The 21,900-nt window shown below is 45.6% G+C and overlaps 2 protein-coding genes across 2 annotated transcripts; one reads left to right on the top strand and one right to left on the bottom strand.

Moving 5' to 3' along the window:
* Window positions 1-1,786: 1,786 nt before the first annotated feature.
* C1R (complement C1r) lies at window positions 1,787-9,382 on the top strand. The gene is made up of 11 exons (XM_050894317.1): window positions 1,787-1,837; window positions 2,632-2,860; window positions 3,096-3,288; window positions 3,470-3,613; window positions 3,761-3,957; window positions 4,469-4,616; window positions 4,701-4,822; window positions 5,422-5,500; window positions 5,908-6,048; window positions 7,679-7,753; window positions 8,028-9,382. Exons 1-11 carry the CDS (start codon window positions 1,830-1,832, stop codon window positions 8,828-8,830), a joined length of 2,139 nt encoding a protein of 712 aa, XP_050750274.1. The 5' UTR covers window positions 1,787-1,829; the 3' UTR covers window positions 8,831-9,382.
* A 2,730-nt stretch (window positions 9,383-12,112) lies between these two features.
* On the bottom strand, window positions 12,113-21,365 carry C1S (complement C1s). The gene is made up of 12 exons (XM_050914912.1): window positions 21,301-21,365; window positions 20,772-20,836; window positions 20,145-20,349; window positions 18,721-18,898; window positions 18,331-18,456; window positions 17,468-17,667; window positions 17,095-17,248; window positions 16,745-16,860; window positions 16,434-16,512; window positions 16,034-16,171; window positions 15,443-15,517; window positions 12,113-13,344 (listed from the first exon to the last, which is right to left on the bottom strand). Exons 2-12 carry the CDS (start codon window positions 20,774-20,776, stop codon window positions 12,551-12,553), a joined length of 2,070 nt encoding a protein of 689 aa, XP_050770869.1. The 5' UTR covers window positions 20,777-20,836; window positions 21,301-21,365; the 3' UTR covers window positions 12,113-12,550.
* Between the last annotated feature and the right edge of the window lie 535 nt (window positions 21,366-21,900).

Genomic DNA, 21,900 nt, shown 5'->3' with positions numbered 1-21,900 from the left:
TTGTACCAGATATTTCCTGGCTCCTACTTAACATAAAGAGGATTGCACAGAGCATCTGAAGGGGAATGCCACCAGTGGGAGTACTGAAGCAGGACTGAGGGCATAGTTGTATTGTCCAAATCAGGTGGGTCTATGGGACATGTATTAGAGGTGGGCTGCTCCAGTTAGGCATATCCCCAGATAACCACCCTTGCTTTACCAGCTGAAGTACTCTCCTAGTAGCCCAGATGGTGTTATTGGGGCAGGGCGAGGAAATGAAGACATGGGAGATGTGCCTTGAAAGTGCCACAGGGAACTCCCAGTAGTGCCCCCTGGATAGAAGATTCCTTGTCAGGAACACACTGAAATTATCAGCTTCCTTACAAATGATCCTCAGTCACCTCTGTCTGTCCGTGCTTTGCCAGCGAACACTCTTCCCACCGGTGGCCTGTTCATAACAGACCTCTCAGAGAGTAGTTTCCAGTGCTTGCCAGCCACTTTCTAGATGTGGTTTCTGAGGAAAATCTTCACTTCTGGTGGGACAGTAAGCCAGGAGAACCTGCTCCGGCACGGCACGGCACAGCACAGCAGTGAGCCTGCCCAAGTATGTTCATCATGCAGAGGAGATATTTGGACATCAGGAAGTACTGGGGTAATGTCCCCCACTTAATTCTGCTGTGTGGGGCCATATGGTGTTATTACAGAGGCACTAATTACATGTTTATGTGATCTTTTTCAGATAATAATTCAAAGATGTTTGATGAGCAGGTTCTCTAGTACACTTCCATAAATATCCCAAAGATGCGTCCTTCATTCTTTTTAACACTATTTTCATCTTCATTCAACATGTTTTTGTAGCTGTGAATTATTTGCTATGATTTTAATGCAAGAAAGTTGCTAATTTCTCTGAAGCCACCCATAATTCTAAGGGAAAACACTAAAATGGTGTTTTACCTCTTCCACCAAAGTCTGAAAGCCAAGAAATGTTAAACTTCACGAAGCTGGTGGCACACAATATATGTCTTGGGCACTATGTTGATAAAAGCCTGAAATGTGTTTGTAAGTTGCTATCTTTTCTCATTTCCCCATTAAATACTGAAGGCCTTATCTATCTATCTTGTTTCTCCTAAAAATGCTTGCAGAAGAAACAGCAAGAAGGGTCCTTGAAAAGGGACTTGTTCTCAGAATGCTTTTAATTCTATAGGTTTGTTCATTTTTCTTAGTATGTATTTAACTCAAATGTCTGAGGTTCCTTGACGTCCTTCCCTGACGAAGCTCCCAGTTCCCATCCCAAAAAACCTCTGAAGTGCTCTTCAGGAAGCCAGAACAGAGAAAACTTGATTTTTTTGACGGTTTGATTTTTTTAAAGTTTAAATTAACGTCTTAAGATGAAAATTTCTGGTCGTCTTCCTATCCTAGAAAACTGCCCAGAAGGAGTCGGGGAGACTTCCTAGGAGGACATCTTTAGCGGGGAACAAAATCAAGAGCAGCTGCTGGATTGCAGATCAAGCCCTAGGAAGGGTCTCTAGCAATCGTTTTGCTGCCTTCTCGCCCAGAAGAGACAGATCGGCTCTGCCTGGCTAGGATGTGACAGCCCCCCAAAAGCACCCCCCGGAGTCCGTGTTTGCACGGCCGGAGGGACCAGCAGCTCGGCAGCAGAGGGCAGCAGGCGCCGGGCTGCGGGAGCCTGGTCCGGTGCCAGGCTGTTTGCAGCCGGGCTTTCGCTTCCCTCCCTCCGCCTCTCCCCACCTACCTGACCGGCCCCTGGGCTTCCCGCTGACCGCCGCTCCGGAGCTCCGGCGGGGGCAGCGGGGAGGACGGGCAGGGCTGCGTGCACGGCGGGCGAGCGCATGGACATGTGAGTGGGGGCATCTGGGGAGGGGGGGGGACGCGCAGCCACATCTTTGCGGGGAGGGAACGGGAGGGTTAGACCCTTCCAGGAAGCAGAAGAGGTCAAAGGGGCTAAGCTCATGCTCACTGTCCCTCCATGACAGCTTTGCTAGCACGTAGGGTTGAGGAAGAAGGATCTTCCTGGCTGATGTTTTCATGAGATCTGGGCAGTGAGCTTGTTTTGGAGGAACACTGATAGTCCCGTTCCCCAGAGGGGAGATCTGCAGAATGAGGAAAAAAATGAGTGCCAACTCTTGGAGGAGAGAGATCGAGGCATGACTGGGTAGAGGGCTGCCCAGGAGGCACTGCAGGATTACTCCTCTGCAAACTGAGCTTGAGCTCTTCAGGTCCTCACCAAATGAACTGGGCAAAGATCCTAAACTAGCAATAACCAGAAATGACCCGCTGGCCCAGAGCCAAAGGGAACAAAACTTCCCCCGGTTCTAAGGGACCCAGCCCCATCACTGCTGGGAACAAGCAGATGTTGCTCAGGGAATTCACCCATGCTCCTTCAAACTGCTTCCTGGGTTGATGAATCTCTTCGGCTGGGTCACAATGCCTTGCTGGAACCTGGGTAGTGCTGGTGTCTTCGTTTCAGCTGTCCTCCTTGTTCCTGAGTTATCCAAGCCAGAAGCTGGACCTGCAACTAGGCCTCCTGTGTTTGGATTCCATTAGACAGTGCACAAGTCACTTGTGAAGTCTCCCCTGGTTTTGGATGACCTAATTTTACGCAATGTCATAGTTTACTTGCCATGTTCACAGGCACGTTCCTTTTCTCCTGTGGGCCTTCCTCTTTTTTGGAGTGATCAGTTCCAGTCCAGTCCCAAGAAAGCTTTTCGGGGAGATCAGATCCCCCGGTTATCCCAAGCCATATCCCAACAATAACATCAGCATCTGGGATATCCACGTCCCAAAAGGCTATGTGGTGAAGCTGACCTTCAGATATTTTGACCTGGAGCCATCTGAGTCCTGCTTCTATGACTATGTTAAGGTATGTGCATAGATACCTGGGCCAAGGGGTGGCTGGAGATGGGAATCTAGTGGCCACCACATGCAATGGCTGTTCATTCACCAGGCCTCCTCTCATGCTTCCCACAAAGGAAAGGGAAGGAGTTAAAGATAGAAATGGGTGGAGCGGGTACTGGCAACTCACGGCTGGGTAATATTGATGCATGGAGTGGACTGAATCTTATGAGGCTACAGTGATTTCTCCTTAACCTTGACAGATCAAAGCAGACAAGAAGAACTTGGGCCGATACTGTGGCCAGCTTGGGTCAACCACAGGCAATCACCCAGGAAGAAAGGAGTTTGTATCTAAGGGGAACAGGATGCACCTGGCATTTCACTCTGATTTCTCCAATGAAGACAACGGCACAGTGATTCCCTACAGGGGCTTCCTGGCCTATTACCAAGCTGTGGGTGAGTAGGCAATACTCTCAGCATGCAGAAAGAAGCCTGTGTGGCTCCAACCTATTTTCCTCCTTGTCAGGCAAATAAAGAGAAGCTGCAAGCAAGGATATGGATTTCTATGTACTTTCAGTGTACAGCAGAGAGGTTTAACACTTTCCTCCCCTTGTCCCTGCATCTCCTGTGTCTTCAGATCTTGATGAATGTGACCCTAACAATGCTGCTGAGAAAGATGAAAGCCCTCAGTGCCAGCACTTCTGCCACAACTATGTGGGTGGCTACTTCTGTTCTTGCCAGACTGGCTACCAGCTTCAGAGTGACCACCACTCCTGCAAAGGTAAATTGAAATTTTGAAAGATCAGAGGGTTCCAGAGAAGGAGCCCTTCAGCCAGGAAGGGTGGGAGAAGTGACTTAGGGAGCGGTTGACAGGACTGTGGAAGACACAGCTCCACAATGTGACCTCTACTTTCTCCCTCTACACCAGTGGAGTGCAGCAATGAGTTATTCACAGAGGCATCTGGGTACCTGAGCAGCCCTGAGTACCCCCAGCCCTATCCTGAAGACCTCCGGTGTAACTACAGCATCCGTCTGCAAAAGGGCCTGTCTATCATCCTCAAGTTCTTGGAACCCTTTGAGATTGATGAACACCAGCAAGTCCACTGTCCTTATGACCAGCTCAAGGTACTGGAGATTAGCAAACTCTATTTCCAACCCTGCTGCCAGACCTGGACAGGAATCGTGGGGACACCACTATTCGGATGAGAAATATGGTACAAGGATGAGAAATCAGTACAAGGAGAATGCTCCAGCATAAAGGACTGAGCTCTTCCTTTGTCCCTCCCTCAGTGCGCTCAATTACCATTGTCCTGAGGTCAGAGGCTCTGGGTCACAGGCCCCTGTGAAGTGGCGCCAAAAAAGTCGTCCTTCTTCCAGTTTTATCTCCCTTTGATTTAATCTCAGGATTTGAAGGGGTTAATAGCTCTGATTCCCATGATAAGGGAGAAGCAGAGCTTGTGGTAGGTCAGCCCTTTGTTCTGATCTGTCAGTGCAGACATCAGCAAAGACGGGTCAGCCAGCCAGCTCTGTTCACCGTCATAGGCACTGTGGCAGACTTGGTCTGGATTGAAATAGGGGTACTGGGGCAGAGAGGCATGTGTCTTTCTGTCCCTGTGATACATGTTTTCCTCATCAGATCCAAGCACGAGGGAGAGAGATTGGTGAATTCTGTGGCAAGGAGTCACCTGGCAACATTGAAACCAACAGCAATGAGGTGGACATACTCTTCCTCACCGATGAGTCAGGGTTCAGCCGTGGCTGGAAGATCCACTACACCTCGGAGAGTAAGACATTTCTTCCCCAGAGGCTACTACAGCCTATCTACACCATTTGCTAATACCAACTTACTTTGTCCCTTTCTCTGACAGAAATACGGTGCCCACAGCCTGTCCCACGGGATCAGTTTACCATCATCAGAGACCTGCAGCCTGTGTATCAATTTCAGGACTATTTCGTTGTCAGCTGCAAGACTGGGTATAACCTGATGGAGGTGAGATCCCTTCTCCACTCCCTTCAGCCATATTCTAGCTTCTCTTCAGTTTGTCTAAGTCTTTCACCTTTCAGTAAAACTTTCTTTGGAGATTTCACTCATTGCAACCTCTTGCAATTTCTGTTTCTTCCTTGCTTCTATTGGCTTTCTTCCAGTGGTTTCTCCTTTCCTAGCTCCCTTCTTTATGCAGTTACTGTTTTACGAAGCCCTGGTAGAAGATGAGAGACAAAGATCCCAGGAAACATTGGTAAACAAGAATATCTCTTTGGAAGGATATGAAATCAGACTTGAAATAGAAGATGTTACCTGCCTCCCTTGCCATCCTATTGCCAGGACTGGGTACCGCCCCAGACTTGTCACGGTTTTATGGTTGCTGGCTGCTGCTATCTTGGCCTGCTATGAAGAATTTGTAGCCTGTGGCAAACACAGGATAGAGGGAATGCAGCAAAGGGAGAGGACAGCAACTGGAACAGACTGCAGAGGGGCAACTATTGGACAGCAGTGAAAAGATGGGCAGATAGATAGAATAATATTTGAATGTGGGGAAGGGAATGTGAGGCTCTGTACAACAAACAGGGATGTTTTTCTCTCCCATGCAGGGCAACCGAAAGCTGCTGTCCTTCACGGCTGTCTGCCAGGCTGATGGGACATGGCATCAATCCATGCCCCGCTGTGAAAGTGAGTGATCTGAGAACAGGGATTATGCCCCCTGCCATGGCTTTCCCCCTCCAAGAAGACGGGGAGTTCAGCCTCTATGACTCAATTTGTCTGTGGCCATAGACTCATGGATATGTTGGTTGGAAGGACCTGTGGAGGTCCACTGTTGACTTTCATTACATTTTTCCGCTTGCAAAAACATAAATGTTTTTCCTCCCTTACAAAAATGCGTAAAATATCACTAAAAATTTGCTGTAATGTTGTAACATCTAAAAGCACAAGATCCCAGTCAGATCCATTTTGGAACAACCTCTCTCTGCCAGCTGTACTAGCTGGTCCTTCACATCATGGCCACAATCCAAGGTGAGCCTAAACCTGCAGGCAGTAAGACTGTCTTTGATTCATCTCTTTTTTTTTCTTTTTTGTAGTGGTGAACTGTGGCAACCCTACACACCTGACCAATGGGGCATTCAGCTATGTTAACAAACCTGCAAACAACAACTACCAGTCAGTGATCACATACCGATGCAATGAGCCGTATTATCACATTGTCACCGGAACAGGCGGTGGTGAGTCCTAATCCCAGACAGACATTGAAATCTGTGCATGAAAAGCCCTCTCAGATTTCCAGTTAGAATTGTCTCTGCTCCCCAGGCTTAGGGCTCATGCTTTCCTCCTGTGAAGGCTCTCCAATCTTTTCTTGGCTCTGCAGCATAGCCCCTGCGGCTTGCTGTCTCAGCCTGTTCCCAGCCAGATTCATTCCCAGAGTCCATCACATCCCTGCTCCACACTCTCCTTAACCTTTGCAGAAGGTCTTATTCTCTCAGTTGTAGTCATGATTTATTCTTCTCTAGTGGATTTCATTCTTTTACTGAAATTTGGGGCATGGTGTCTGGGAATGACCAGAATTCTGAAATCTCACCACACCAGTCCAAGTTGCTACAGATGCAGATAAATAAACTCACACTCCACTCCACTGTAACGCTGTTTACCTCTTTGGAATATTGTTCAGCAGCAGAGACATCTAAGGGCTAAATAACATACATACAGAAAAATCTGGTTTTATGCAGTAGATCAGAAAAATTAAGGCAACATTCAAAACCATTCACATGCCTTCTTTTTGCACCTGAGACATGATTTGATGACACAGGAGCTTTGGTTACAAGAACAGTATAAGGAGTTCTTGATTTCCTTGCCTTAGCTGCTCATGTAGCCCTCACAAAAAAATGTAGATTTTTAAGCTGAATCAGTTCCTGGATATGGTTGCCAGCATGGACGCACAGTTGTGCAGCATGCCTGAGAGAGGTGACATGCTGGCACTGGGGCTAGGAGCAAGCAGCTAAGGAGTTCTTGAAGTTGGTACTAATGTTGAATTTGATTATTCTTGCATCTGAGTTTAACTCCTTCATAAAGAGTCAGTGCTCAATCTCATCAGAAAAAAATGAGGAGCAAGTAAATATCAGCACCAGCCAAATTATGATGGGGAGTCATCGTGATTTAGTCAATTTTGAAAGATAACAGCAAACACTTTCTTGGAAGCATTTACTACAGTGTAAGATAAATTATATATAGATCATTTTTAGTCACCAGCACAAACTTTCTAAGAAAAGCAAGAATGTTGGAGGTAGTGGAGTTTGTGTTGAGAGGTGACATGCAAGTTAGCTGACCTGCAATATAGCCTCAGAAATAGATACTGAGCATGTACAGTAACTGACTCATCTTTTTCCTGTTTCTGGAACAAACCACCTTGTCCTACTCTCTGCAAACTACAGAGACCAGAAACTTGAATCTAAAATCCATGTCTTTACTTCTTCTCTCCCTTCTTTGGGCTAAATAAGGTCAAACAGTGCTCTGTAAGCATGTGGACTGAGTGAAGTTAAGACTTCACTCAGATGGCTCTTCAGGCTTTTCTTCTACAGAAGCAGTGCCTGAGCTTTACTGGTGCCCTGGAACTGAGGTGCTTCGAGATGTACATGCTATCCCAGATGGAGACATTCCAGACTATACCACAGGCGACTCTTCCTGGGAAGGGTGCCTTTGGTATGGAGGGACTGAGTGCAGCACGTGGGACACCTTGGAGAGAGGAACCCCTTGAAAATTATTCTATTCTATTCTATTCTATTCTATTCTATTCTATTCTATTCTTCCCACCCCATGCCTGCAGGCCTGGATCTCATTCACTTCCCTCTCATCCTACAGACAGATTCACCTGCTCTCCTGAGGGAACCTGGGTGGATCGAGATGGCCAGGTGAGGATTCCTGCCTGCTTGCCAGGTCAGTAAAAAACTCTGACTTTATCTGGTGTTTACCGATTGATGCTTACAGTCAATACAAAGCTGGGACAACATGCAGGGAGGGGAGTGAGGATAATGGTATCAGTGAGGGACGACAGGGAAATCTATCCAGGAAGGCAAAAATAAGGTAAAATTGAACAGTGATGGTGTAGATGGAACACCTCTGGGTGTTAGAACACAATAGAACAGCGACGGGCAGAGAGAGACAAGCCAGGGCAACAGAGGGTGTCATGATCTCCTTGCATTTCTCACAGTGTGTGGGAAGCCGGTCAATCCCGTTACTGAAGTCCAGCGGATCTTGGGCGGCAAGTCAGCAAGGAGAGGCAACTTCCCTTGGCAGGCTCTGACTGGCATCCATGGACGAGGGGGTGGTGCGCTCCTGGGCGATCGCTGGATCCTGACCGCTGCCCACACCATCTTCCCCAAAGGGGCAGGACGGAACAATGTAAGCCTGGACCAGCTAGCAGAGGACGCTAACGTTTTCCTTGGCCACACCAAAGTAGAAGAGCTGCACAAGATGGGTAACCACCCTGTACGTAGGATCTTTATCCATCCAGATTACAACCCTAAAGATGAGCACAACTTCAATGGGGACATAGCACTGCTGGAGCTGAAACACCCAGTAACCCTGGGCCCTACAGTACTGCCCATCTGTCTCCCAGATACTACCAACACCACGTTCTACATGGATGGGCACGTGGGCTACGTGAGCGGCTTTGGTGTGGAAAAAAACTTTATTTCAAATAATTTGAAGTATGTGAGCCTACCAGCAGTTGCTCGAGAGAAGTGTCAGAGTTGGCTGGACAGTAAGAAGAGAGATATACCTGTGGTCTTCTCTGAGAACATGTTCTGTGCTGGCTTCCTCACAGTCAAACGCGATACCTGCCAGGGGGATAGTGGGAGTGTCTTCACGGTGTTAGACACAGGAAGTGGTCGGTGGGTGGCTACTGGTATTGTTTCTTGGGGTATCGGCTGTGCCGAAGGTTATGGCTTCTACACCAAGATCCTCAACTATGTGGACTGGATCAAAGGGATAGTAAGGGAGGATAGGCTCTAAATGCTGCTGTCTTACTAGCTAAAGAATCACTGATAGCATATACATTTCCAGACACAGCAAATCATATCTAAAAGCTTTTGATCATGTCCCAAAGGCTTTTCAAACACGCAGACCATGTAACCTTCATAATGAGCACTTCTGAAAGCCACCATACTGTTTGATGAATTCTTGGTGGTACCATCAAAACTTACCAAAGCTGCTGTACCATTGGCAGCTTGTGGGACACCTTTGTGGACGTTCTAGTTCTTCCAAATCTTATTACTGGATGAAGCCTAAATAATATCAGGAAATCTCATGACAGCAAACATGTTATTGTTTGAAGTGCTGACGAGATTGTCAGACTACTGCAGTCTATTTTTGTACTCTATCGTGTGGGAAGGTTGCAGGGCAGCAGACTTTCTTGAAGGATGCGGTACTTTGTGCCGAGTACAGTGTGCATATGCCCATTGGCATCAGTGAGATTCTGTGAATATTAAAATAATTGCTGGAGAAACCTGGTGTGTTACTTTTTTCTGTCTTTGTTTTTAACAACTAATAAATATTCCCCATCACTGAAAGCAACTTATGGACTTCATATAGGGATTGCTTTACCTACTGCTAAAGTGTTTCCAGTTCTGCAATGGCATGTGGCAGTTGCTCACCTGTCACAAAACTACCATTAGATTACCCAGTCTGAAACTCCAGGTGGCTTCAAGGGAAGCAAAAGTAAGTTGTCTGTGTGATGCCACATTCAAAAGACAGGGAAGACAACAACGAATCTCATGGAGAAAAGAGCCCAGGAACCTTTACTGATCAGAATTTGAGGATGGATTTTTTTTATTCTATATGAAATAAAGCTCTGACTGCAGGACAGCAACTCTAAAATGATGCCGACTCAGAGAGAAGATGACCCCTCTTGTGTTGTGGGTATTCTCTGGAGTTGTCTCTTGACTAGTTTTGTTACTGCAAAACAACCTACCTTTTTCTTGTGAGTCACTGAGAGAACTGAAGTCTGCAAGAGCTTGACAGGGGAACTCTGGGGGTAAGGTCATAGTTGCCTTCTCACGCTCTTTTCTGTGAGATCCAGCTCCAGATCTTCTCAGGTGTCAGTATCTCTCGTTTGCTTTTGAGATAATATACCCTGGGGAGTGATCTGTGAAATTGCACATCTGATATAAGTTAACCCACGATCTCCAGGGGTCAGAATTCTGTTGATTTTTCCCATTTGTATGGGCAAGAGGGGAGCATGAGAGGCAACAAGAACAGGGAAAAACAAGGTGTCCAGTTGTACAGGAGCAATGGATAAACCCTGGTCTGGGGGAGGGAAGGGAGAATGAGGCATATGCAACTCGGGGGTATTCCAGGTGAAGAACAGGGAATTTCTGGGATGCTCAGTGAGTACAGGTGACAAGAACAACAAAATACACAACTCTTCAGTCCTTGTAAAAATTGGGAAAAATTACTGAGAAGCCATCCTAAAGAATCTCCTGCTTTGCAGGAGACTAAGAAACTTTGGGAAGCTGAGGCATGGAGAATAGATGATTTGCTCAAAGTCCCTGTAGGAATCTGTGACCCTCCTAGGAATAGCAATCTCAGCTAAATAAGTATTTTTCGTGTCTCCTACTCCTGGACCATTCAGCCACATTTCTGTTTTTCTTCTCCTCTGCTGTCCTGAATTGATTTCAGCAGTTTGTCTTCCTGTCCTTTTCCAGAAAGATCGGAGTTAATCAGTGAGCTAGTGAGTAATCATGCAACGTTGCTTGCCTGAGTGGCTTTGTGGTCATAGAAGCTAAGGAAATGTCTTGCCTTATTTTGAAGGTCACTTCTTCAGAACTTAAAATGGACTAATTTTCCCCAAATTGTACTTTGTTGAGCTATTTCTACTGCTGAAGTACCCATCACATACCAAAGCAGAAGCTTCCTAATAGCCAGACATACCAGTCTGTAGGATTTCCAGTGGCTTTTTCTCATGATTACCCCAGATGTTTGGGCATGTCTGTATGATTTATGAAATTCCAATACATACTGTGAAGTTACAAAATATTGTTACAATGGCAACTGCATCATTATTGTTTCTTTGCCAGTATATAGTCACCTCTTTGCACAAGAGGAACATGGGCTAAGATTGCAGCCTGGACTAGTTACCAGGGATGGACACTTCCCTTTTGCGCTCCAAAAGATGAAAGCTGAGATGAGTCCACCTACTTAGCAACAAGAAGGAATGACTATAAAACTTCATACTAGATTAAAGTTGGCACATACAGATATAAAAGTAAAAAGCATTCAACATCCTGTGAGTCACAGTTCCTCAGGCATGTAGTATAAGATCCTTGGTTACTAGCCCAACAACAAAATAACCTTTTGCTTGTTACACAAAATTGAAGGTGCTTGAGCTGAGTGCAGGAATCTCTATGAAATCTCCCAAGAGCTGCACATGTTCTCCTCACCATTTCCTAGACTCTCAGAAAAACTTAGGCTGGAAGAGGAGGTCTCTAGTCCAATCCACTGCTGACAGCAGGACTAACTTCAGAGCTTCAGGGCCTTGCCTGGGCAAGTTATGAAGACGTCCAGTGACAGAGATTCCCCAGTCTTTTATGGCACTTGTTCCAGTGCTGACCCACACCCCGGGAAAAAACCCAGCTGGAAATTCCCTTATTGCAATTCGTGTCTATTGTCTCTTGTCCTGTCACTGTTCACATTTCTGAAGAGTCTTGCTCTGTGTACTCTCTAGCCCTCTTTAGGTATCTGAATACAGCAGTTAGATCCCCCTCTTAGCTTCCTCCTTTTCAAGCTGAACAAACCCAGCTTCCTCCGTCTTTCATCATATGCCATCTACACCAGTTCCCTGACCATCTCAGTGGAAGGGTATCTGTGAGTGATATAAGACTTTCTGGAGCAGAAGACACCCCTACCGCACGTCAAGTAATCTTCTTCCACAACACTACCTTCCCTAAATCAAGTAAGCTTTATTTCTTATCTAACGCAATGAAGTTTGAAAAATAAAGCCCTGAGGACAGGTGAATGAAAGGATTCTGAAGATGTCTCTTCTGCTGAGCTTCACTCAGAAGTCTGAAGTCCTCATTGCTGGTAATGGTTGGTCAATGAGATGTAATCATCTCAGAAGAACTTCATAAAGATTCTTAGGTAGAGAGGTGAGGTAGCACAAGTTACAGCTTGACAAAAGCTGGCAGCGTAGTGAGTCAAAATGTGACTAGACACTTGATTTAGGGAGTTTCAAGGAGAACTAGGTCTAGACTGAGAAGAAGAAAGGCAATACACACACAATAGCACATTGCACAAAAGGCAATTTGGACATTCTTTAATGCTGTTAGATATTCTGAACAATACAGGAAATACATAAATCAGAAACCAGGCTCTGAACCTACACTGGGAACCAACAATTATTCTCTCTTGTCTTCACTGAAATCTCCCTGTGAGGTGGGGCATGGCTAGGTCTTCTCCAAGTGGGGAAAAATGGGATAGAAAAAAATGAGAGGAAGCAGAAGGAGCCTCTTTATCCAGAATAGCATCTTCCTCTTATGCTACTATGAGTGGAAGAAAGAGAATTTCGCTTCCCAGACACGATGACAGTGGGAGAAACAGATACATATTCCTGACTTTCCGCTCAGCACAGACACAATGAGTAGGCCCGTTATATACACAGAGTGAACAGGATCATAGCCAGCCGGAACATGTAACCATGACATTTAGAAAGGGTGACTGTGCTGAAAGGAGAAAGAGCTAATCCTGCCAAGCTTCTGCATCCTCATGCTTGCTCATGGTCTCTGTAATCCAGTCCAAATAACGCACTACCTTGGTGTACAGACCAAAGGTACCACATCTTGGTCCCCAGGAGATCAGCCCAGCCACATAATACCGTCTGTCATCAAGAGGATCTTGGAGAGCGTAGGCTCCACCACTGTCCCCCTTACAGCTGTCCTTGTCACCACCAGCACAGATCATATTGTCAGTGAATCGGTAAGCACTGGAATCAGCAGAGCCCTCTGGTTTCACAGATCGGCACTTATCCATGTCCACCACGGGAATCTGGGCCTTCCAAAGGTAAACAGGCAGTCTTCCTCTCTCTCTCTGGCCCCAGCCAGCAATGTAGCCCAGAGTCCCTTCTTGCAGCTCATACTCAGGTGATTTACCAGGAAGACAGAGGGGTGAGATGTTTGGGCCCATCTTCACAGGATCCCTCAGCTTCAGTAGTGCAATATCGTTATCAAAATCGGTCCTGGTTTCTATGGGCTGCTTCTTCCAATCAGGATGGATGAATGAAGCCTCTGGGATCAGCTGCTTGGCCTCCCTGTACAGAGACTCTCTACCAACATTGATTACCCCAGCATACATGTTGGGCTTGTCGTATCCTTCCAGCACATGAGCTGCAGTCATTACCCATCTTTCAGAGATGAGTACGCCACCTCCTCTTGGGTAATTGAAATACACCTGCCAGGGAAAGTTGCCCTTTTCTGCAAGGGTGCCTCCAAAAATCTTTGCTTTCTCTCGGATGGGATTACTAGGCACCCCACAGACTGGAAAGAAAAGAAAAAAAGAGGAACCGGATGGGAGAATTAGCAGTTACAAATAGGGGGTTCTTTGGTACTGCTAAAAAGCCCATAGTCCCCTCCTTCCTGTATCCTCTAAATAATTTTTGATTCTGAGTAACCGATGTTTATATTCTATGTCATAGAATTTGCAACTAGTACTTACAGAGAAGTTCAAGAAAATTCAAGCAAAACTACTATCAACATTCAATTTAGGCTGAAAATACTCATTCTCAAATTCTTGTTCTGGAAAGCAGTTGTCACCCCTCCAGTGTTGGGTATGTCAAAGCTCACAATTTAATTGCATTCTAGTTAGCATTTTTCCTTTGCTGAATTATGTCCTGTAGGTGAAGGGATTGTCTTTGAAAAAATATTTGCTTAAATTCTTAGAAATATGACACTGCTCTTTAATTTTTTTTTTGCATGTATGAACTCCAGATAGTCTCAGGTTAAGTGTTCAGGTTTGTCACTGATGTTTTACCATTTTTCCTCTCCATTCTTTTAGTAAGTAAACTCTTAAGCAGTGGGTTAATGGAGATCTTGTCTATGGGTCTTATGGGTGCAGAGATGCTCTGTGCTCTTTGAGTAAAATGTTCTATAAGGTTTTGCAGAATGTGAGCAGTAAGGGCATAAATAAGGCTGGTCATTTTGACATAGCTAGGAAATTGTTTTCTTATCACATTGCCTTGTTTACATTGAACCCATAGTCATATAGTCAGAGATTAAGGAACTATAGCCAGTAGGTAGCTTCCAATTTAAATGAAGCAGAGTTTGTTAAAGAATTTCACTCAATCATAGAAAGATTTAGGCTGGAAGGTGCCTCTTGATGTCTCTAGTTCAACCTGTTATTCCCTAACTGCCCTTCCCCCTGCCCTCCTAACTGCAAAGCCAGGTTGCTCAGGGGCTTTGACAGGTGACTTCTCATCATCTCCAAGGGTGGTGATTAGCCAGACTCTCTGGACAACAGTTGCAGTGCTCTGGGGGAGCATTTTTCCTTAAACACAGTCAGAATTTCCTTTGTTGCAACTTGTGCCATTGCCTGTCATCATCTTTTATTGCTGTGTCCGGCTGAGAAGAGTCTGGCTTCATATTCTTTGTAATCTCCTCTTGGGTAGTAAATTCCCTGAGCTTTATCTTACAATTTGCCTTTTGCACTGTGCACTTGTATAGTCCAAGTCACTGGCTGAGCTGGCCCAGGTTGAATCATCTTCAGCTGGATCTTGTACTTCGCCAGTGAGGATTTGGGGGTTTGGAGTGGTGAACAGGGATCACGTACAACTAGCCCTAGGCATGCTGCCTCCTCTAAGAGGGTAAGCTGAACAGCGTGCAGAATACATAGGATTTAAAATTCTCTCTATTAGCTGGAAGTTAAGACCCAGCCATAACTACTAGCAGTCAGGAGCAGGAGTAGTACCCATGCACTTCCCTCCTCAGTGTCTCCCAAGTACACAAAGAGAGGATGAGAAGGTCCTTGACAGGGATCTTGCTTGAGCTTTCAGACACAGTAAGTGTAGCTGAACACTGAAGGACACATTAAACCTGAAGGGTTTAGGCTATGACTTCCAGTGAGAGTAGTGAAAGACCTTTCCCTATAGTGCTGCATCTGTAGTGCCCAGTGGACAGCTGGGCACTACCCCCAGGAGAGGTTTGACGAGAAGCTACAGCTCTCAGTGTAGCTTGGGAGGGACCGAAGACAGAAAGGTCCAGCATTGTCAGACATCTCTTTTGACCTGTCAGTCTTTTTGCTACCTGCAATGCAGACAGAGATCTAAAGCACTGAACAACTTGAGAATGTGCACACTCGAAGGTGGGGAAACAGGTGCAGAAACACACACTGATACTTGAAGAGGTCCTGTTACACCAGATGTCTTACTATGTTGCCCACTTTTGTTTCCAGTTTCTTTCTGCTGCCTCATCTGACCTTTTTGGGGGGGCCCCAGCTTTCAGAAATACCCTGTCCAATGTGATTCAAACAACATAGAAAGGATCAACTGTGCTTTCAGGCTTAACAGTTTAAAAACAGAGAGATGAAAGAAGCAGTGGTCTTCATATGCCATGTGTACATATACACAGTTTTCGGTAGTACCTGGGACACATTTTGGTAGCTTTGTTCCCATCTCTTCATTGACCCATTCTCCACTGGCTGAGCACTGATACACCGCTTGGAAAACACAAGAAAAAAAGAGTGCCATAACGATACAATCAAGATGAAGAGAGGGTAAGTAGCATTACTGTGTAAGATGATGTATTAACCTTCTCATTTCCAAAGCAAGCACAGCTTGGTAAACATTGCTGAGATCTCCCTAGAAGTACACAACCCCACCAGAGTGCTTCTGCCCCTATTTTGGAGGGACTTCATCTGATAGATTTCTTGAGTCCTTTACTTCTCCACCAGAAATGTGTGCTAGATGTGACCAAAATTTCCATGGTTCACACACCAGGCAAATGGAGAGAGGACTTGCTAATGCATTTAAGGTCAACAGCCCGAGTACAGACATTATCAGAGTGTATTAAACACAAAGGCAATACAAGACTACTGCCTGCAACCCCACACCAATAAGAACTTTTTCCCAGTCTTGACCTGATGGGATATAATCCCAACCCCATGACGATGCCAGTACCATTTCTTAGGCCTTTGATCAAAGAAATATGTTTGTGTAGTGGAGGAAATGCTTACCATCCCCTTTGGTTTTTAGGGTATAGTAAGGTGCATCACACTGATACCGGAAAGCAGCTTTGTACAGAGGCTCATGAAATTCAGAGACATATACGGCTTGGGCATTGTCAATAGGAATGGGATCACCACAGTTCACAGCTGTAGAGAAGAAACAAAAATGATCAACTATAATCAAAGGGGCATTCTCACCCAACAATATGATTATTCTGTATGATGGGAAACCACTCAGCTCCTCTGGTCCCTGTGCAGTCATCAGCTCTCACCTCCTCTGTCCCTTCAGCATGCTCAGCATTCATGTCCCCAGTGCTTCAGCATTCTCCTAATCTGGAGATATAGTGGATCTAGAGCCTAAAGGCTCCATTCCAGTCTGCTTCCCACAATACAGAGACGGGTCACTTACGAACACAGCTGAAATGGGAGTTGCTCCATTCACCATTGTCCTGACAGCTGGAGTGAAAAGTCATGATGCTGTCTCGTTGCTAGGGAAAAAAACACAGTATCCATGTAAGTCACTGGCCATGAAATATATTTGACACAGGCACTCCAGTGAAGGGTCCTCAAAATGCTGCAGTGGCTGGAAGAAGTTTCCACTTACTACAGCTGTGGTGAAAACTTTGAGTCCCCAAAGGTGCTCAGGACACCTGACGGGAAATGGCATCAGGAAGCTGCTGGGAGGGCCAGAGAGGATATACGCTTTTTTATGTAACTTACCCTCACAATTTCATAGCCTTCCACACAGGTCACCTTCACATTGTCCTTGAAGATATACCTGTCCTTCTTTGGGTCAAGAACAGAGTTGGGGATGACACTCAGGGGACAGGTTACAGCTTTGAAGAGATAGGTGGAAATCAGTGATTAAGTGGTTCAAGATTTAGTCTCCTTCCAGCTCCCAACTCCTTTCTCTCCAGTGATTATTTTCCCTAGTAAACAGGCATCCTCTGTTTACTCAATACCAGCAGCTGTGAACATGTTAACATGCTGTTGTACCATGAATCTGACCTGGGACAAACTCTCTCCCTAACTCAGCAGCAGAGGGAATGCTTTCCCAAGTGTTTACTCACGATCCGCATAGTAGCGTATCTTCCAGCCTTTGTGCTGTACTGCGTGGTCTGTCTGGAAGACTATGTCAAGAATGTTGTTCCTAGTTTTGATTTCAGGAGGACCTGGGAATTTGCTGCCACAATAGGGACCAAAATGCTGCCTTCCGGAGACAAGCTGGGAAAATAACAAACAAGAAGAAATGAGAAATACCAAATGTATTCAGAGAGATATTCAAATATATATTCAATATATACATATTCAAATGTATTTCCAAGAACCTCAAAAGGCAACATAGTTGAAAATACAGTGAAGCAGTCAGAGGGTCTTCTGAATACAAGGAGATTGAGGGGAGATCCAGAGCATCCTGACTACCTCCCTAAGCCCCACACCTACTGTTAAGCTGTCGTGGCAACTCCCTTTTGAGTCGGCTGGTTCCACGTCGAAGTCCTCACTGCGTATGGTCAATGCCACAAAGTAGCCTGGCCTCAGAGCCACTCGGTACTCACACCGCGAGTTCTCTGGGTACTGGTTGGGATAGTTGGGGCTGGCAATTTCCCCTGATGGATCAGTGAAGACATTTCCACTGCAGTTCACTAGGATTAAGGAAGGAACACAGGAAGGATTCAGAAAGGAAATGGTCCGTGTATGAAGCTGACAAGCTTTCCCTCTTTCACTACATCTCCAGTCTCCCTAGTCACCTGCATTAACCATGTCACAACATTGCATCTTTCCAAGAAACTGAAACCAAGGCCACTCCCTAGCGAATTAGCCAGGGACTCTAACTTCTAGTGGCCTTTCTTTTTACCCTCCACCTGTGATTTAGGCCCCCTTCCCTCATGCTCAGGTCCTCCTATTATACTCCTTTCAACATGCACCATTTGTGACTTTGCAATTTTTTGATTCAAGCCAAGCAGCCCCTTGGCTGTTTTTGTGTCTTTATTGAACTGCCCTGTTTTGTCAGAAATTAAAAGATTCACAGATAGCAGTATGCTAAGAAGAGTCTCCATCAAAGAATGTCATTTATTAGTTTCTTAACTCTCTTGACACAAAAAAGACGAATGTTAAGAATATGTTAATAGAAATTCCCAAAATCACGGTCTATTGCCAGTTCAGATTTGCACTGGGATGGTTTTTTTCCCAAAATATACCTGTCACAACTGGTTGAGAAGGTTGATAGAGAAGGTCTTCCAGGTACAATATTTCACTTGGCCTAAATTAGCTCTTGCTGTTGACCACAGCTCATGTAGATCTCTTACCTCCACATGTTTTCTCATCCTCATAGAGGAAATAATCTGGTGGACAGGTACAGAAGTAACCTCCAATATAATTATTACAGTAATGACTGCAAGGTTCCTCCACAAAATCAGTGCACTCATCCAAGTCTGCAAGTGTGAAAAGATGAATCAGCCAAGATTAGGAGAGGGCCCTAAGGGTAGGAGGAAGATAAGAAAGTGAAGCAAACACTGGTGGACAACAAGGAAATGTATCTCTAAGACAGCATTTATACTGGCCGTATTGGAAAGCAGTCCTGTCTGCTGGGATCTCTTTTAAATAAGGCATTCTTGTAAGGAAAACCCTTCTGTCAGCTTTCCTCCTCCCCTAGCCTGGACACTACAGAGATTCAGAGAACACTGTTTTAACCTTACCCACTGCAACATAGTAGGCTGCAAAACCAGTGAAACGCTCCTCATTGGAAAAGTCTGATTGGAAGCTCATAGTGAGAGTGTTATAAGGGACAAGAAATTCCTCCACAATCGAGGAGCCAGGGGTACGAGGTTTCTTCCGCCCACAAAGCACGCCTTCAACATGGCCACCAGACAGGATCTGCAGAAAAATGCAGAGAGGTCTTATCTCATTACTGGAATATGTGTAATTACCAACACTTGAGTCTTTCAGCTTATAGGTGGCTAACCAAAGGTTCCTAAATTGCATGCATTTCTCACAACATTCAGGGACATGTCGCAGGGCACAGCTATATCACATAGGTAGCAGGAGGGACCAAGGCTGCTGTGTCATCCACCAAGGTGGAAGATAGCTAGCTAAGGTACAGCCGAACGGAGCCCCTAGACAACCAGTTTCATGACATTTGTAAGACGCTGGAGGTGTGTTCCCTCCTACTGACTTCCCAGCTGTGAAATACCTGTCTTAATTTCTCAGATACAAATTAATCCAGAAAGTTCTCTGTTAACATCCTTTCCTCAGGCCCACTTGTACAAAAAATCAACACCGTGGTTCAAAATGGCAATACCAATCACTGATTGTCTGCAGAGCAGTCTAACAGGTTCATCAGTTTGTTGCAAAAGCACACACGTTATTACAGCTCCCAGCAGAGCACATCCATTCTTACTGCCCCACTTTGGTCCTTCTCCAAGGTCTCCTTCTGGTGCTACACCTGATCTTATTCACACATAGCTATTGCAGGATAGGATGATCTTGTTTCTGTCTGTGTGGAAATGCTTGCTCTTTTGTGCCTTGTGGGACAACATGGAGCAGAGCTAGTGGGTCTCTAAGTTTTAAGAAATCTGTGGTGCATAGATCATAGAAAACTGTGGTGCAATGGACCACAGCACTTTATCTGAGTGCCCACTATCCATACGCAGATCTCTTGATTGTTTTTAACCTTCATCATTTCCAATCAATTTCTGATTGCATTAAATCATCTATGTCCACTCAGGGATTAATTCTGAATAATTTCAGGGACAGAAAAGCAATGCCCTAAGAAAATGGTCCTTTTATACCTATGGTTCACTGGCTAAGCATATGCCTTGCAATAGGGAGGTGTCAGTGATGGCTAAGAAGGCTTTTCCTATGAATATAGGAAAAACATGGGGAGGAGGGCATAGATGGGACACTCAGTCAGCAGACAATGCTCATGTGGTTAAGGAGGCAAACTCAAATAAATTTAGTGACTGCTAGTGCAGATACACTCAGTCATTTGGGCTTCTTGGAGCTCAGAACAGGAAGGATGTGTCTATCTCCTCTTCCAGCCCTGAGCTTTGTACACAGCTTTGCTGTTCTGTGCTCTAACCCGCCTTCTTGTCTTTTTCTCACTTGAGGATGGGGACAGTACCTTCACAAAGTCATATTCGCAGTTCTGCGATGGTTCGAGATCCATATGTGTGAAATAAAGGCGAATGCCATATCCTGAAGGGACCTGGATTTCCCAAGATTCCTGCACATCATTAGGATACGCCTGAGGATAATTGGGTGACAAGATCTCACCGTACATGGAGGCTGCATCAGCCCAGACAGGGAGACAGAAGAAGATAAGGTACCTGAGAAAAGAGGAATGAAGATGACATTGCAGTAGTCTTCTCTGTCTGCATACACACAGAGTCCCTAGTGAAAAAGCTAGTCTTCAGCTGTACATAGCACGCAGCATAGCTTTGGAGTTTTAATGACCAACGCTGTGGCTGTGTGGGGCTTGTCCTTCTCCTGTAGCCTTTCACACAGCAGGAGTACAACCTCAGTTGTGCTCTCTGCTCCTCTCCAGCTCTATAAGAGCTGGTAATGCTGCAGGAGTTGAACACAAGGGTCTTAAGTGCTATTCCCTACTTCACTGCCTTGTTCTGGAGGCTACTTGGGCTATAGATACATTCAGATTTGATAATCAGTAAAGTACTACAGGAAAAACACCTAATTTATAAAATGAAATTATTAATAAACCTGAGTTCCCCTTGGAGATTCAATAACTCACCACATCTGGAAAAAGCAGATCTTCCTTTCTGAAAATTTTCAGGAATTGGACTTTGGAGTTATGGTCTGGGACAAAAAACAGTGTGATTGATTAATGTTGCCTGTGCTTCTGCATGTCTGCTAGGCAGGTCAAAGACCCTAAAACACCAGCCTGTGGAGAATACGTCAATGTTTTGCCTCAAAAGCAAGTTTATCTCTCTGTTCCTTCCTGCATACAGCAACCCCAAGCATCAAGAAAGGATGCTAGGCTCCATACTGACAAAATGGAGAGATGATCTCTATCTTGGTACTCGCTGGTACTCACATTCTCCCCTTATGACCATCAGCATCTCCAAGCACCATGCTGGTGCATAGCAAATTAAGACAGAAAGCACCTCCCCCCCGGGGTACCCAATCCATTCTTCCCAGCACCTCAAAAATTATGCTAAGACCCTGGGGCTGGGGAGCAGCTTGTCCTGACTCTTCTAGCTGTCAGACAGCGACGCTCAGGGATATTTTCCTTTCTCATTTCTAATGCTTGCAATATTTACCTTCTCTCCCTAGTTCGTGTCTGGTTTTCTTCTTTCTTCCCTTCTCTTTTCTCTCTCTTTTTCTTTTTTCTTCCTGTGCACACGCTCCTCCAAACGTACTCCAGGCTGGGGTCTGCGGAAGAGAGCTCTAATTCGCAATATCGCAGCACCCTCTATCTGTGGGATGCGGCTTCCCAGCCTTCCCGCTGGGGTGAGATGCTCGGCTTGCCGGCTCTCGGCAGGAAGGGGGATTTCCAGAACAAGTTGCACAATCCTGTTGGCTCAGGCTGCGCGGGGGAGCGCACGGATCTGGTCTGTATTAGGCATTTTCGAGAAATCAGATGACTTTTGGGAAAAGGGAGGGGAACAGAGTTTTCGGCTGCCTCCCCTCTCCTCCTCTTCCCCCTCCCTTTTAAAAGTTAGGAACAAAATCCAAAGGGTGCAGAAAAGGGAGAGTCCACGTGAGAACTGGTCCAATGCTTTTGCATGGGAAAAAACTGTTTGATCATCCTGTCCAGAGACCACTTTGCCAGAGTCCGCTCTGTTACTGCAACCTGGTGGCCACAGGGCTGCTGCCGCTGCTCCTCATCTCATGCTTCAGAGACCATTTTTTAGGGGAAA

Source organism: Gymnogyps californianus, chromosome 1 (genome assembly GCF_018139145.2).
Source record: "Gymnogyps californianus isolate 813 chromosome 1, ASM1813914v2, whole genome shotgun sequence".
NCBI lineage: Eukaryota > Metazoa > Chordata > Aves > Accipitriformes > Cathartidae > Gymnogyps > Gymnogyps californianus.
Note: the sequence above shows the minus strand (reverse complement) of the source record. Positions and strands in the feature narration are given on the sequence as shown.

Coding starts and splice junctions, on each gene's coding strand:
- C1S (XM_050914912.1), bottom strand. Junction 17,668..18,330: donor GGATGAGAAAACATGTGGAG/GTAAGAGATCTA, acceptor CCTTAATCCTAG/TGAACTGCAGTGGAAATGTC. Junction 16,172..16,433: donor CTCCCATTTCAGCTGTGTTC/GTAAGTGACCCG, acceptor TCTTCTCTACAG/CTGTGAACTGTGGTGATCCC.
- C1R (XM_050894317.1), top strand. Junction 3,289..3,469: donor GGCCTATTACCAAGCTGTGG/GTGAGTAGGCAA, acceptor CTGTGTCTTCAG/ATCTTGATGAATGTGACCCT. Junction 3,614..3,760: donor TGACCACCACTCCTGCAAAG/GTAAATTGAAAT, acceptor CCTCTACACCAG/TGGAGTGCAGCAATGAGTTA.